This window comes from Ischnura elegans, chromosome 3, assembly GCF_921293095.1.
Source record: "Ischnura elegans chromosome 3, ioIscEleg1.1, whole genome shotgun sequence".
Lineage (NCBI taxonomy): Eukaryota > Metazoa > Arthropoda > Insecta > Odonata > Coenagrionidae > Ischnura > Ischnura elegans.
Genome location: NC_060248.1, coordinates 114,286,911 through 114,304,319, shown reverse-complemented (window position 1 = coordinate 114,304,319; position 17,409 = coordinate 114,286,911). Strand labels below are relative to the sequence as shown.

At 39.6% G+C, this 17,409-nt stretch overlaps 1 protein-coding gene across 1 annotated transcript in view; it reads right to left on the bottom strand.

The window, feature by feature from the left end:
- Positions 1 to 15,981: 15,981 nt before the first annotated feature.
- LOC124155249 (homeobox protein HMX3-like) overlaps positions 15,982 to 17,409 on the bottom strand; it is a 56,028-nt gene continuing 54,600 nt past the window's right edge. Inside the window, exon 3 of the mRNA XM_046528968.1 lies at positions 15,982 to 16,503. Within this exon, the coding sequence (XP_046384924.1) occupies positions 15,982 to 16,503 (522 nt within the window). The remainder of the gene's footprint in view (positions 16,504 to 17,409) is intronic.

The window sequence follows — 17,409 nt, the reverse complement described above, 5'->3', positions numbered from 1 at the left end:
GCCATGGGGACAAGGGGGCCCTCTACTAGCGAACAATGTAGTGTTTATGATCTTGGAGTATAGGTCATGATAAATAAAATACACATTTGGCCAACGTTTCGGAGATTTATTCTCCTTCCTCAGGGCTCTTAATTATAATGAATGTTTACAAAGAAAATAAAGAAAATAAATTAATTAAGTGGTTACAAAAATTTTGAATACAATTGTGCAGTACAAATTCATTGGTAAATTAAAAATTGTGAACAGAATTAAACAACATACCTGTGATAGAAAAGTTTCGTTACTAGGCTAATCATGGTTACTTATAAATATTGATTCATTTGTTAACAAATGGTATCTAAATTATACTAAACAATTTTAATTTCGATGAATTAAATAATAATAAATTTTACTTAGGTGTTCGATGTCCGATCTTTTTTTGCAACTGTTATTTGATTTTGATATGTAAAACATTTCTTTAAATAATCTTTTCTTAAAATTGGTTTCTATGTCTAAAATTTTGGTGTTCTCGAAATCAAAATGATGGCTATAGTCTAGACTGTGATTTGCAAGAGCAGAAAGAGTGATTTTATTTTTTATTGATGATTTGTGCTGGGATATTCGGTTTTTTAAATATTGAGAAGTTTGACCAATGTAACAACTATTACAATCGAGGCATGGTATGTGGTATATTATGTTACTTTTTAGTTTTTTTGGGGTTCCTGATTTTATTTTTCTGTACAGAAGTCTGCTTTGCGTGTTAGAAATTTTGTGTGCAATTTTATAATCTTATTTTTTGAAAACTCTAGTAAGTTGTTCAGATAATTTTTTTATATAAATGATTCCACGGAATGGGGACGTTATTGTGTTTGTTAAAGCTAATTTATTTGGTGAATTCTGTGTTTGTGGACATAGAGCGTTGTTTTTTTGTAGTATACATTGAATGAGTCTTTTTGGAAAATTGTTTTTTATTAGAATGTCCTCGATTATTTTTAAGTTTTTTTGTGAAAAATTTTATCACTCAGATTTAGCGCTCTAAATTTTAGTGCATTGGCTATATTTATTTTATGTCGTAGAGGATGATGAGACTGAAAATTTAGATATCTGTCTGATTTATGCGGTTTCTTCCACCAATCCACACTTATGGATCCATCTTGATTTCTTATTGTCAACATATCAAGGAATGGGAGTGTGTGATTTATTTTCAAATTCAATTGTGAATTGTAATTTAGGATGGAAGCAATTGATATAATTTAAAATTGTGTTCTCGTGTATATCACTGGGCAATGCTAGATATAAATCATCAACAAATTTGTAAATGAAGGGAATATTAAATGGTAATTTAGCGATAACATTGTCTAGCGAAGCCATTACATACTTGATTTGCCAACGAAATTGGCAGATTTTTCTATGAGGATAAAAATCCATCGATCATGTTTGTCGAGGCAATCGAAAATCCTTACTCGGAGATATTTTTTATCTATTAAAATTTTAATGCGGAATTTCCTGTATTCGCAAATTTTCACTTAAGCCAATCACCAGCTCTTCTTAGTTACCATGCCATTTATCGGATCACAAGACCCATTTTCCCTCCAAGTTTGAAAATTCCATGGAAAGAGAAATCATTTACCTTGACCGGGATTCGAACCTAGATCTTCCGCACTACGCCAGGTGAAAAACAACTTGATCCGCCAAGGCTTTTCCTGGCAAATTTTTGTTGGCCATACTGGACTAGATGGTTTTGTGCTGCCAGACAAATAATGCCGCTGGGCAGCAAGTTTGTGAATGTAGCGCCAAATAGAGTTGATGCTAGGATCTTAGGGAAAGAAACACTTGCCTAGCATACACCATATCGGCTTATCGTATCCAGTTTCTAAATTTTATTATTATTTTTAATTGCTGTGGTGGTATAATTTGTTGATATGCGTGACATTTTTTGGACTTTGTGGTGTGCATGTGGAAGTCCATTTTCATGCTGCATGCTGGTGATTGATCACCCCCTGCCATACACCCTAGAGGTGGCTCGCAGGGTATTATGTAGATGAAGATAGTGCGCAAACTTCATCCAATACGGTAGATAAGTGTGCTCGCACTATGCAAAACGCCCAAAATGACCGCGATATTTGTCCAAATGGTTACCTTACTGATTGCCGGTTTAAAAAGCCACAAACAAGCGTTTATGCCATGTAATAAAAGGCGCCAAAAAACGTAAATAATGTTTGAACTTGAAGGTGAAGACTGTCTTGGAGGCAGTCACGGACAACGGACACAGAAAAAACTCAAGGAGGGGGCGCAAAAGATATTTTGAGCTACCTATACTTTAATCGTGATGAAAAATAATCAAGTTACATGCTAAGTTTAAGATAGTTTTATTTAAACTGATTTTACGCATATACAAGACAATTTTATATTGTGGTATATACAATTACAGTTGTGGTTCTGCAATGTTCGGCAATGTGGGTGGCCCCGCAAGGGGGGGCGAACGCCCCCCACAGCCCCCATATATATCCGCCACTGCTTGCAGGTCCGAACTCGATGAGGTGTTGAGAGATGGGAAAGATAAGTTAACTGGACGAACGTCTAGAAAGCATTTTCCTGGTCATCAGTTTTACTGCTCCATTCATTTATGAATGCCCTAAGCGCATTTCCTCGTAACTTATCGCCTTAAAGATGCCATAAACTACATCATAAATAGAGTCTGCTTTTCATAAGAAACAATGAATCGGATGATCATATCCTCCGTGGGGGTACAATGGAGGGACTCGTTGAGTGCTACAAGTCATTGCAATTATAACGGGGCAAAATCTAATATTGAAGATCCTCCTCATCCAATGGCTACGATGAAATGAAAGACCGACCATTTTCATGGAATGCTTTCATCGACAGCTGAGGTCATTTGCGCCATGAGGTAGGGATGGCAGGATGGAGAAAAACCCGGCGTCAGCGTTAACCTGCTCTCAGCGAAAGGCGCTTATGGGACCACGGCTTAACGTCCCATCCGATGGACCGAGAGCTGTGCGTAAAGTACCCTTCGAAAACCACTGAAGCAAGGATCGGGCATTCTATGAAAAATCTTCGCCACCGCCGGGAATTGAACCCTGTCCAACAGAGTGGGAAGCCAACTCTCAAGCCACCACACCAACCCGATCCCCCGTCTATTTCCATGCATCACGAAGTCTATCCAGCCATTTTTTTGCATTGCAACTCTTTTTCTTCCTTCTCGCAAATCCAATAGCCGATGGTGGCAACACGATCAACGACCGAGAGGTGACCGGGACCAAATGGGTAATTACATCCATTACTAGGGATGTGCGAGTACTCGAAAATTCGAGAGGAGAAGATCGACTCGACTCGAGTGTTTCCAGTTGCATTACCTTGAATATGCAACTACGGGATCCCTAATGTAAAAATGAATCTTTAAAGATTGAAAAAGTTCAGCGAAAGGCAGCCAGGTATACTCGGGGGAAATATAGAAGGGGGGAAAGTGTATGAGCTATGCTGGGGTGCTTAGGATGGAAACCTCTAAAAGTGAGAAGAACCATGAACAGGCTATGCGGGGTGCACAAAGCCTTAACAAATGAGCGGGGTTGGAAAGAAATAGGTCTGAAGCTGGACTCACCCTGCTACATAGGAAGGAAAGATCATAAATTCAAAATTAAGTTAAAAAAACAGAAAACAGACATTTCGAAAAAATCCCTCCTACTTAGAGGAATAAAGGAGTGGAAAGACCTACCTGAAGTTATGTTTAAGATCTTCCCTGCAAAAGCGAAAATTTTTAGAAAGAAGTGATCATCCCTTATTGGTTAATTACAAAGGGAGAGTGAAATTGGGTTAGTTGGGTAAATGCTCATTTTTTTAGTTGTATCATATTATAATTAATGTATTTAATGGATTGTTTGAAATTGGTTTATTGGGACAATGTCAAATTCTTAGTAGTATGAGATAAGAATTAATGTATTATTTGTTACCATGGATGTCTTTTCTGTTTCTAAACGTTGTATTACATAGGTACATTTGTTATTCATGTGTATACATCTAATGCTGCCACCAGGCAATAGTCTACTTGCAGCAATGTGTAATAGTAATAATAATAACTACGAATGTCGAGTCGAATAGTATCGGTTACAGAGCCGTCGAGGCCAGCAATTTCCAAAATTTGACGACAGGAAGCACTGTCATGAAATTCATGAAATAATCTCGTTTTTAAAGTAAATACATCGTTCTCATGTCTTGTTCTGGGAATTTCAGCTTGCTGTATGCGTGGCAGTCAACCACTTTAGTCGTCGACGGGGGCGCCGAATACCTTTTCGTCAGCCGCGCCGGGCTAAGCGGCCGGTCTTCCGATCCGGCGTACTATTCGGAATAATGGGAGTGGACCGCTGCATCGCTCATACTTTCTCATGAAATACTTTTGTACCCAACCCTACTTCGTTTATTCAAACGCCGAGAGAGTTGGCAAAAATTCTAAAGATTTTCGAAAGAAAGAAAAATATGTAACTTTAAGGTTTTGGCGGCCATTTTGACACAATCACCATGAACGCTCTTCATTATCTTTTTACATCAAGCTAGGCATTCAGAATAGAAAATTCACTAGGGGATTTGAAAAATGATAATATGTTGGAGGGGTTTTTGAAATTAGAGGGTTGGATGTTAAGATAAACGTGGCAGAGAAAGAAAGAGAATAGAATTTTCAGATATGATGAAAGGAAGTAGGCCTTACAGTGTATCGAGGAGGGAACTGCTTGAAGGAAAGGGAGGCTGCCAGAATTAAGTACTCCATTGAAACCTACCTTAATCGGTAGAATACTTTAATAAATGAATAAGTTGATCCTGGTGTTTCTCCTCAATAGCATCAGTCTTGGTAAATAAGTACCCAAATTTTCAATATTTTTACCAAGGCCGTATCGACTTCAGAAGGTGGGGTTAAAGATTCAGCCTTCCTCATCCCCCCCGGAAATGATAATATCATTGCTGTATTGCGTGCTCCAGAAATTACCATACTCGACTCGACTCGATTCACGTGTAGTTTTCAGCTCGCCGTGAGATCAAAAAATGCTACCCGCACATCCCTAACTATTATGTATTGACGATTGGTTTTTTTTTTGCCTTAATTTTACGACTTCCTCGACAATTGAAACATTTCAGCATGTATGATAATACATTTATGTTGGCCCTTTAAATGAAGGCAAAAATCGTTCAATTCCGATAAAGTCATTAATTTCAGCAAAATCTAATTTTCTTTGATAAATCAAAATTGAAAAATAGCAATGAACTGCAGATAATAGCTTAGCTACATCAATAAAAAAGTCCAATTCACTGCGAAAAAAATTACCTCAAAATTCTTGCCTCTTCTGTTTAATTAACTTACATCATAATTATTTTTATTTTTTAAATTTGATTATTGTAAAATCATTGTGATAACCTTTAACGCCTTTATTTATCAAATTTATGTTCTCATACTCATTCATAGCCTTGACGAAAGTGTATAAATATACGGAAACGTTGGCAAAAATTAGCATTTGAATTCTTCAAGGCTCCGAGACACAAATATGCGTTAAACATAGAGGTCAAGGGAAAGAAAGAAAAAACTCAATTCATGCAATTATTTTAATGCGGTATAAGCATAGCTCGTTTTCGAGTCTTTATCGACGAATATGTGCTCCACACTGATAAAGTACTTCAGGAAACAGAATGAGGTTAAATTTCCAATTTTTTCAGCTCATCATTACGGTATCCATGCAGTACCCAATGCAGCATCATGTGTAGGTAAGTCCGGTTCGAGAAGAAGGTATGAACAGATTTTCGATTACTTCGAACGGTCGTCGAAAGTGTAGGAACATCGAATGGCATTTATACGTAATTTTAGACTATATATATTTATTTCAGTCGAAATGAATTTATGAGAGCGTATTTATTGGAAACCGTTTCATGAAATATTGATAATATTATTTGCAATATTCACGGAAACAGTCAAAACACTATGAAAAACAACTCCATTTAAACAGTTTTAGTGAGACGATCACTTTTCCAAATTCATTTACAGAGCAAACTCACACCGCAGTAATTGGTATTTATGAAAAGAAATTTGTCGGCGTGAAAAGATTAGCTGATAGGAGAATTTAGAGGAGAGCTGGGTCCAACCAAATTTACTATTGTTGACCAGTGTTGTTGACCTTGAAACTTGTGAAATATTCTATTGGTGCTTCGTTAATGGTTCAAAAACAAGCTTTGCGCACGTAATGAACTTAATAGCAATGCCAGCGATACTACATTAGTTTTTAAGTAACATATTAACAATTTACAACATTATAAAGTTATGCAAGTGGCCTCAGCGAGTTTGTCTTTTCTATACAACACTACTACGAGATATATAATGAATAGGTCTGCCTCATATGGATATTCAAAATTATAATCAAACATATGTAATATCACAAATATAGGGAAACTTCCAATATAATTATAATCATTCTCAATTTTACTTATTTTCAAGGTTTGATTGCTAGTGATTGATTGTTATTGATGTAAGTTCCCACTTTTTTTTTAATTAACTTTTTCGCGCTAAACATAAAAAGACGGAGTTCCATTGACGTGATGGGAAGAGAATTCCAGTTCCAGAGGTCAATGATTAAAATTGACCGCGTGGAAAGAATAGACCGTTTGAAAATATATTCCAGCTTAAGGAAGTGAGCTGTTAAATACATAACTGTGAAAATGCTAATTTTTTCCGGAGGGCAATAAAAACCGAACAGTGAGATCGAATGGGATGGCTCTCCCTCTTCCTGAAATTCACGCCTGCTAAATGACTTCGGACAAAAGGATCCTCCGCAAAACACTCTAAAATATTCCTATCTTCAGGTAATGTAATAAACTCTTCGGGAAACAATGCCCGCTATTATTACCCGGAGGCGCCGCACCGCCGCGCGCCTGCGGCGTTGTTGATTGCCGACCAGTCGACAATCGCGGTGCGTAACACGGAATCCTTGCGGCCGTTCGGATTCGTACATTCGAAAGAAGGAGCTAGTATATTTTGATTCGATGAATCGATTCCTTTTCGGCATTTAGCCGCTCCATTCTTTCCTTAGAGGTAATCCACCAGCCACAATAGCAATGATAATGCAATATTATTGTTCATCCAATGACAAGGTCTATACAATAAAGAAAAATTAACACATCCCGCGGAAAAATAATTTAAAATAGTAAATTTTATCAGCCACTTCAATTAAACATAGATGTGGACAAACGAACCGTGAATGATACCTACGTACATACAATGAACACTTCCCCTTACAAGTAAACAATGAGAAAAAATTATTATAATAATATCGTATAAATAAGTAGTGGTATTCATAAATAAGACGAGTAGACCACAAAGTTCTTCCCGCCACAGCGGAGCTCAGTCTTTTCGCTCGTTTCTCTGCGCTCGTTTCTTTTCGCTCGTTTCGTATTATTTTCGTTATTGCCAATTTGGAATGAATTGAAAAAAAAGAGAAGTTTCCGCGTGTATCAATATCTCTAAGCTGATAACAACGACACCAAACTGATAATGGCTCAGGTGAAGCCCGGGTAGTGCATTAAATTATAAAGCTCATAGGTTTCCGTGGCGTGGACTAGATGAAGTCCACATTTTTTATGTGCGTGCGCGCGCAGCTTAAAAACACAAACAGACGCGGACACACCCGAAAATAAATACATGATTAAAAAAGATTATTTGGGTTCATGAATTTAAATTTACTGCCAATTTTCCACGTTTATGTCAATTTTCGCAACTGATTTCAATGCATTATGCATTACCTTTGGGTCAAAATATTGAGAACACTACAAAATGCCTCGAAAATTGTTATTAAATTGAAGTGATGGGGAAAATTGCCTGTAAATTTTAATTGATAATTATGTCATAATTGCACTAGATTAAGTCCTAAACAACAGTTTGTATATATACAAGGATATTGAATCGTATTGGAAAAGGCTGTGTGGACGGAGGTGTAACGATGAAGTGCTGGACACGGTAGGTGAGGAGAGGCAGCTTCTACATGAGATACAGAGGAGACAGAAGGTATGGATGGAGGGACTACTTAGTAGGGAGGGGATTTTGAAATTAGAGGGCTGATTGTTATGTAAACGAGGCAGAGGAAAAAAGAGAATAGGATTTTCAGATAGAATGAAAGGGAGTATGCCTTACAGTGTATTGAAGAGTACATTGCTTGAAGGAAAAGGAGACTGCCAGAATGCTGCCTAAGTACTCCATTGCAACCTACATTGATCGATACAGTACTGAAATAAATAAATAAGTTGATCCTGGTGTTTCTATTTCTACCTCCACAGCATCAGTCTTGATAAATAAGTCCTAAGGAAAGCAAAATTTTCAACATTTTTTTACCAAGGCCGTAAATGTACACCCTCCCCAGATGAAACACTTTTTGGCTTGGACCTTGCTTTGTACCCATTTGATAGCTTCGATCTAAAAATGGCATGAGAAAGGAATGATTCAAAACTCGACCACATCCAGACGTGACTGGTGAGGAGTGAATAGCAAGGGGTGACGAAAGCAAGACGACCGCAAGGACGTCGTGTTTTGTTAATGATCCCGGAAGCGGGATTGGAGTGAGCGAGTTGGCGGGGGAAAATGAACTCGAATCGGGAAAAAGGAACGCTTTGAACTAGAGCGGATGCCTCCACTCACTTAAATGCTAACAGGAAAACCATTTGGTACATTGCTCGAAAAATAGGCGATTGGGTCACTCCACCACGATGCACTCTCTACACGGTCGACGACAGTGGTATTTGGTTATCTGAGGGAAAGGATGCAAAGAAGGCGTTGGATGAGAATATTTATTTCCTCTGATACGTAATCTGACGAAGATATGGATGTGTTGATAAACTAATGTTTTTAAATGGTAAACTTATTTAGCCTTTGCTAATTCTCATTATTGGACTATATCAAAGATGTGTTTTGTCTGCATAAAAGCGTGGCAAGGTTAACTTTGACGTAGGTGCTTGATGTGACTTATGAATCCACGCACGAATGTTAGATAACTTAACGCCTCCTTACTCCCTTGATAAAATATCTTTGCAAGAAGAAGGCTTTTTCCCAATAGGATTTCAACAGGGAAACTGTTAATGAAAAACTGTTGAGTATAGGAAAATTTCCGTTGTGTTAACAATAATTCTTTTTAGACATTTTATCAAAAGTTCGCTTTCTTCATTTGTTATTCTATGGTTTCCTGGGGATCGGGTTGGTGTGGTGGCTAGAGTGTTGGCTTCCCACCCGGCGGGCTCGGGTTCAAATCCCGGCAGCGGTAGATAATTTTCAGAGACTACCCGATCCCTGCTTGAGTGGTGTGGTGTGTTGTGTGGTGGACATTTCAAGCGCAACACTCCGTCCGTCGGATGGGACGTTAAGCCGTGGTCCCCTAGGCGCCTTTCGTTAAGAGCAGCTTAATGCCGACACCGGGTTTCTCTCCACCCTTCCTTCAATACCCTTCCCTCATGGCGCAAATGACCTCAGATGTCGCTCACCTCCACCAAATACCATGCAATACCATGACTGGAAAGTATGATTCATGTTTTCCGGGTAACCACCGCGTTGTTTAATGCCTTATGAGGGTAGCTTCGACCAGAATCCTCTGGATGGTGGTTCCCTACACTACTCCCTCATAGGGTCTAACTTTGTAGTGTATTATCGACAATCCAGAGGACTCTGGCTTCGTCGGCTATCCCGCCTGCACTTTCAGGTCAGAAATGGAGTTCGATGCAAGGTGGTCCTGTAATTTCACTTCTGACATGAAGGCTGAGGCATCTTACAATACTGTTTTTGGCCAAAAATCCACGAACAAGCAATAAAGTGCCAGCAGAAAATCACCGAGCTCATAAAAACACGTCAAACCTTAGCGGCTGCCACAGATAAAGTTAACTATTAATACAGCTAATTATTTATCATACTTCAGGAATATATATATGCCAACATGTAGAAAAGATTTTGAAAATCGATCTCTCTCCAGACTGGCGAAATTTTACAATTACCCTTATTTTCTGAGCATGCCTCGTACTTCATATCTTTGAACACCTCCTGGAACAAAATATGTCCCCAGCGGAGAATTAAATCCCGGTCTCCCGCGTGACAGGAGGGAATACTAACCACTACAATACATCTACATAATACCCTGCGAGCCACCTTCGAAGGGGGTGATCAATCACCAGCATGCAGCATGCAATTTGACTCCCACATGCACACCACACGGTCCAAAAAGCGTTACGCATACTAAGAAATTATACTACCAATTGCTGTTAGAAATTATAATAAAACTCAGACACTTGCATTAAGCTATACATAAGTTAGTAGGCTACACTACAAGTCATCTAATCTATTTGTGAGTTCTAACGCTGGCGTTATAATCTCTTATCGATCATGGAAAAAAAGACATTCTGAATCTGTCTGTTCCTCAGTCTGTATCTCTTATATTATTTATTTGATCTGATCTTCCGTAGTACGTTGGCGTTCGTAAGTTATTGTTAACTTCGTTATAAAAGACACTGCTCTTGAATTTATCTGTGGATAAGGGTATAACTTAGGATGTATATCATGTTAGGTTAAGTTGCCCTCATTTAATGGCAAAAGATTTCCCATTTCGTTTAAATTTATCTCATTGTGCATTTAAGTTAGAACGGAAGCTCCGATGAAATATTTGTGGAGGCCCGGGGAGTGCGGTGGCGTTTAAAAAGGTAGGTTAAAACGATTTAAAAACAAACATAATTCATTGACAAAAAAGAACGCTCCTTAATGGATCATGACAAATTGTGACCGTCCCAAGGAAAGCAACCAGAGTCAAGACGTAAGAGAAGATAGGGACTGATGAAATCTTCTCGGGTTTTCGACCGGGTGAGTTGCTTGAAGGGCGACGTACGATGGCTGCCCCTGCCATCGTCCTCAAGGCAGATCGCAGTGTCAGCTATCGAAACGTCGGCCGACAAGCAACTCTCCCGGTGGAAACCCCGATAAGATTTCATCAGTATCATACGCCGGGAAGGGACAAATTCATATAAAAAAGATATGGAGTTTGGGTGCGTCGTTACCTTGGATGCGGAGGGGACGGTGCTCTTCAAGAAGGTGCCGTGGGTTCCTCTCTCGGGAGCTGCTCTTTCAGCGTCGAACACTCGACGAGAGCCTCACCGAAACAAAAATGCACATTGCTCGCGGGACAACGCCTCTTTTTATACCTTGGACCCATTTGCCTCGGGTATCGTTTGCCCCTATTGACTGGTGTCTGGCCCGGTACTGTGGCGGAGGATTACGCCACCCGCCAAGCTGTCCTACCGATACCCTCGGAGTGAGTGAGTCTGCAAATTTTTCATGGTGACTCAAGCCCGGAATAAGGGCGAGGCAGTACGGGGCACGTGCCCCGGGCGGCAGATATCAGGCGGCGGCAAATTTTGAAAAGTTTATTTAAAAATTTAATAAATTGTTCTTATTAAATTATTCAAAAATAATTATTAATTAATAGTTTCATAAACAATATTATTATAAAATAAAACTTCCTGGCAGCAAACATACAGTGTGCAATTTCAACCGACGAATCTTGAGAAAATATCTAGATGTTAGGCACGATTTAGTGGAAGTTCTTAATACTAGTAAATTTTAGTAGTGGATTCAGAAAAAACTCAAGGGTGGGCGCAAAAGATACCTTGAGTTACCTTAACTTTTATCGTAATAAAAAATAATCAAGTCACATGCAAAGTTTAAGAAGTTTTTAACTAAAGTGATTATGCAAAAGTACAAGACAATGCCATTTTACGGTATAAGAAAGTTACAATTGTGGTTCTGCAATGTTTGGAAATACGGGCAGCCCCACAAGGCGGGAATTGGGGACGCGCGCCCTCTGCGCCCCCCATCTGTATCCGCCACTGGTAAAGTTAGACATTGCAATAATTCCTCTGGGTTTTATTTTAACACGACGCGTTTCATTGCTACAAGCAACATTTGATATACGTGACAATGTCTAATTTTAACAGCTCAAATAATAATAAAAATAACTAACGGATATATATTATACCTACTTTATACTTTATTAATGGTAGAGGGAGGGAAGAAGCGAGGGGGTATCAGGAGATAGAGGCAGCAAAATTATCTCCCTCCCCCCTGACGAAACTCACTGTTCCGGCCCTGTGATGACCAGTGTTTTTCCTTTCCACTCTGAAGGTCAGCATTCAATTTTTGAAGTTAGTTCTAATTTTTGAGTGAAAACGCAATCACAGCTTAAAATCTTTTTCGAGGAAGAGCAGCACCTTGACCTATACCCCCCGGGCGACTGTACTCCAACTTGGTACATCTACATAATACCCTGCGAGCCACCTCTAAGGTGTTTGGCAGGGGGTGATCAATCACTGATAGATCGATTTAATCACTTATCAACTCATGGCCCAAGCAAGTGACGATAGAGCTATGGAATTATCAGAATGTACTCCGCGTGTAATTCAGAGATGCCCTAATTAAGGGTAATTTTTTAGCGAAAAAAATATTTTGTTTGCTTTTAACGCATTAATGTTAACTGATAAGTTAGTTAACTGATAATTGTTAAGTCATTGAATTCTATCCTGGCACGATATCTTTAGCTTTTTTATGTTACTCACACTTACAATTTATTGATAAATAATTCCTATCGTAAAGCGGAAAAACGGATATTTAATTAATTGTTTTTGCAATTTTCAACGCCTCACGTTTTATTCCGATCATTAAATTGATGAATCCAAATTCATCGATTTTTTCCTCCATTTTAGCAATAGAAATTAACCATAGCGTCGTGCATTCAAAGCATTATAGAAAATCGAAATGTTTTTGCATTAATCAACTCTAAAAGTCAAATTAATGCTTCAACATTTGTTAGGCAATATTTAAGTCCTCATTAACCGTGAAGTTCAATAGATGCCTTTTTCAAGCAGGTATTCGTACAAGTTTTTTTATCCTTTCCTTTCTTCTAGAAGTATTCGTACAAGTTTTTCTCATTCTTTCTTTTCTTCTTCGAATTCATTCTTTATTTTATATTTGCATTGTTGTAATTTATAATTCTTAAAATTACTTTCTTAATTCCACTCTTGTAAATCACACAATTTATATTTCAATATCTAAGTCGTTTTTCTGTCATAAGAAAAAATCTGACTTGTTAATAAATCTGATGTTAATAAATCTACACCAGTCGCTTCTTTAAGCAAACATATGATGATAACCCCAATGCAGGTTAACCTACGCGGTACTTTTATTCCACTTTACTGTTTCAAATATATCTTTACATTGAAAACAGTAAAGTATTATTGCTAAATTTATTTTTCATCGGCTATTTTTGGAGGTAGCATAATGACTTTTACTTAATCCCATGCATGGCGTAGAGCGATCGTCATTCCATAGAATATACTTCAGTATCTAAGTTGGTCGATCGAATTAGCGTCATTTTATCGCTGCACTTGGAGCAGAAGCCTGAGAGCACAACAATGACTCATCATTGTGTCAACGGTTGAATCCGGCGCATGGCTTCTTGATGGAGGAAGTACGCAGTGGTTTCCCGCTGCCCTTGAAAAACACTTCGGTTTCCCTTATCTGTCAATGAGGCAATACCATCGAATAAATAGATGCGCCGGAACCTAGATTCACTTTCAATTGGATCCAACCGAGGAGAAAATGAAGAAAGTCGGGAGTTAATTAGAAAGAATAAGATCTTTATTTATGTTTTAATGATTCTAGTTCACATATGACATAGCTTTCTACAAGACTAGAGTACGATACTTTCGTCATAATAACAGTACAACAAAGCAAATCATTATTTACAACAGTATGAGAGGTGCCGCTCTTAAAACAGAGCTGGCAATTAGCTATTTACACTTAAACCACCATCTTGTCAGCACTGGGACAACAAGGATTTAATGACAGTTTGACCCTCAAGTTGTGCAATAAATACTATCTTCTTCCCACTTTCTCAAAGAGAACACCCGAACGTCACAATATGGCCTGTTTTCAGTCGATAATGGAGTTGAACACCTTCATATATCCTCAATATTAGGTGTAAACAACGATTTTTCACATATACACCCAGCCAGCTATGGCAACATATATCAATTGTTTTTTTTTTAGTTTAATAAAAAATGATTTTTTGATTCTCTTTTTTTTACTAATCCTTCACGATGATCAACTGATATTTGGTCCGCGTTAAACTATGAAATTCATATTTGTCACAATCTTCCGTTTCATCAAATAATGCATACTACATTTATCCCAAAATCTAATGAGCTTTCAGCAGCGAAATTTGACAGTTCGTTCATTCAAAAACAAAATATAAAATGAAAAAAGATTACCTTCACCGCACAAAGAGTGACTCAGGGCCAATAGAATATGTGCGGCAATGGTATTTTTCTAACACCTATTCACCATACTCGCCGTCACAATAAAAATCAGCGATCCGCCGGAACACTTATCTGAAGGTTCATTTTAGTCTTTGTTAACCAAAGTGTGTTTCTCTCTCTACTTGGGGATTCTTTAAATTTCCACAACTCTTGCTACTCTATACGCATCATGAAAAAATGCGTAATTTTGGACCACAATTTTGTAACACTCGGATAGGGGTATGCTACTTGTCGTGAATTTTTGTCACCAATATTCGGTACAAGATAGTCACGATCACGGAGATTACCATCAGGTCTCGTATGAAGTGATAGTTAAAATGGCAGTTCAAAAGTAATGTCCAAAAACCAGTCTGCCGATGTGCAAACAGCAAAATATAAACTATCATCATATGAATGTCTAACAAGGTGAAAACCGTTACGTCGAACCACTGAAATTCCAGGATAATATTTTTTTAGGCGTAGCCGGCTCTAATGATGGTTCACCCTGCACCTCCGATACATCATGGGATCACGGGGAAAACAGCAAGTAATGTACACGACAGAAACCACGCTTCAGTTCTCCTATTTCCCGATAAAGTTATCCGGCACTTCGTACAGCCCAAAGGGAATACAGATTGTCATTAGTTTCCAATCGTTTCCCTCGAGGAATTTTTAGGGAATAATATGGCAATTTTCACTTCCGGTATCACACCAAATTCTATCCCCCACGTGCTTACAGCTACAGCGACGATTTCCTATTTATAGAGGAGTCACCAAGGAAATTATATCTAATGTTTTTGTATTGAATCCTTCGATTGTTGACTTTCAGATACCAACAGCGCATGCCATCGCCTGCTTACTTTCATCACGACAGCAACGCCACAAAGTTACTTTGAAGACCGTAAAATATTTGAAAGTCGCCTCCTAAGTAGAACAGTGAGGTCAGCCTTCGCATAGTACGTACTTCTGAAGCTCTTATAATATTGTTTTCACTGCTGGATTGGCGAGCGCACACCCTCGCTAATGCACTAAATTTTGTCTGCTAATTGAAGAGTACGCCACCACCTTCGGATCACTGATTCTTATGTACACAGTCTTCTCTGATCACGTGATCGTACCACACATGCATGATAGGTGAGATATTTTTGACGAAGTACACAAAATTGTTCATCACGTACATCCGAGAATATACCCAATAGGAATTGTTTGCTCTCGTAGAAAAGAAGAGCCAAGTTCAGGTTGGACACCAGCACAAAAAAATTTAGCATAGCTGGGCTATTATCACTCTGCTGGAGAAAAATTGACGCGATTCCTCCAAAGAGATATACGAGAGCCGCTATCCACCCTGATTGACCCGTTCTTCCTGTCTCTGGGGCACGCATTAAAATCACGTTTCGCGTTGGGGACGTCACCACACATGGCGATAAGGAGGAGGGAGAAGAAGAATAAAAAATTAAAAAAAAAGAACTGGTCGGATAGAATTTTTTCCACCCCAAATATTCGCGATGCATTCGGTTCCGCTCAATTCCGTCAGGTGGCGCCAGCTCCGTGCGGCGGGGGCAGGAAGGCGGCGAAGAACATGGCTGCGGCGGCGGTGGCGGGCATCAGGCCCCTCGACGAGAGGTCCACGGCGCTGGATCATTCGGGCACCGCCCCCCCGCCCCCCTCCTCCCCCTCTGTCTCCGCCCCCTCCTCCTCGCCCTCCTCCATCGACGTCTCCTCCTGCTCCGACGAGGAGGGTTGCGGCTGGGCGCCATGTTGGTGGTTGTGATGCTGCTGTTTGTGCGCCTGCGCGAGCTGGGGGGTGGTCGCGAGTCCCGCCGCCGGGGAGGAGGACGAGGAAGACAAGTGGTGTTGCTGGTGCTGTTGCTGCATGTGATGGTGGTGCTGCAGCAGGTGGTGGTGGTGCTGTGATGGTGCTTGCTGATGGTGCACGATGATGGGTGGCGAAGGGGAGGTAGGGGAGGGTGAGGAGGACATGGTCGGGGAGGGGGGATGGGGGGGCGTGAGGGGGGAGGTGGCAGCCGCGGCGACGGCCGCCAAGTCCCTCAGCCTCTGCTGTTGCTGCTCCTGGTGCTTCATGGCCGCGAGTCGCTGTTGCTGGAGCTCCAAATGCTGCTTGCGCCACTTGATGCGACGGTTCTGGAACCACACCTTCACCTGGAAAATGGCAAGAAAAGAAATACGTATAAGAAATCTTCTCAGGCGATGGAAGTTGTTAATCATCAGTGGCGTAGCCAGGGGGGAGGTCCTGGGAGTCAAGATCCCCACTAAATATAAAACCTCAATAAACTCAATAATTTTTCTTCATAAAAGGAAACAAAATATTGAAAAATCATGAGTTCACAAAATTTTCTTTAACAAATGAAGTTTTTTCGATAATGAAAAGTGTTAAAATTGGTTTAAAACCCAATACCTAGTACCCCGATTTTCAAATATTTTCCCCTCTGCTTTTGGATACCCCCCGAACGAAATTTCTGGCTACGCCCCTGGCGTGACAATAGATTCCCACTGTCCCTCCCCACCCACCCACCCTAATAGATATCCCCACCCCATCGCCATGAGGATAGATCCCCACCCCAAAGCCTCAGAGAGATAAAAATAATATTTAAAAATATCGACGAGTTTTGACGTATAATAACTGCATCTGCTTAAAGCTAAATTTTAAGTACCAAAATTATGTTAAATTTTGGCTTGTCATTTTTCAAAAATTTTCCCTGAATCCCCATTGCCTGGTGTTGGGGTCCCCACCCACCCCTCATCCCCCCTCCCCCCCCATCCCTCACCCCCCCAAAGCATATTCCTAGTTATGCCACTGTTAATCATCCTACTAAAAACACAATTCAAACGTCTCACTTATTTCATTTTAATTCAACACATGTTGATTGCAGCTGAGTACCACTTTCTAGGACCTGCATTAGCATAAGTGGATTTTACAATTCCACTTCATTATGAAGATAAGATTTGACTTCCATTGAATTGAGGCTTCATAGAATGATGTTATTTATTGGGTGTAAAAATATTTTTGTCGAAGCTATCGTTGTAATGCGTTTTTCCCCTAGATGA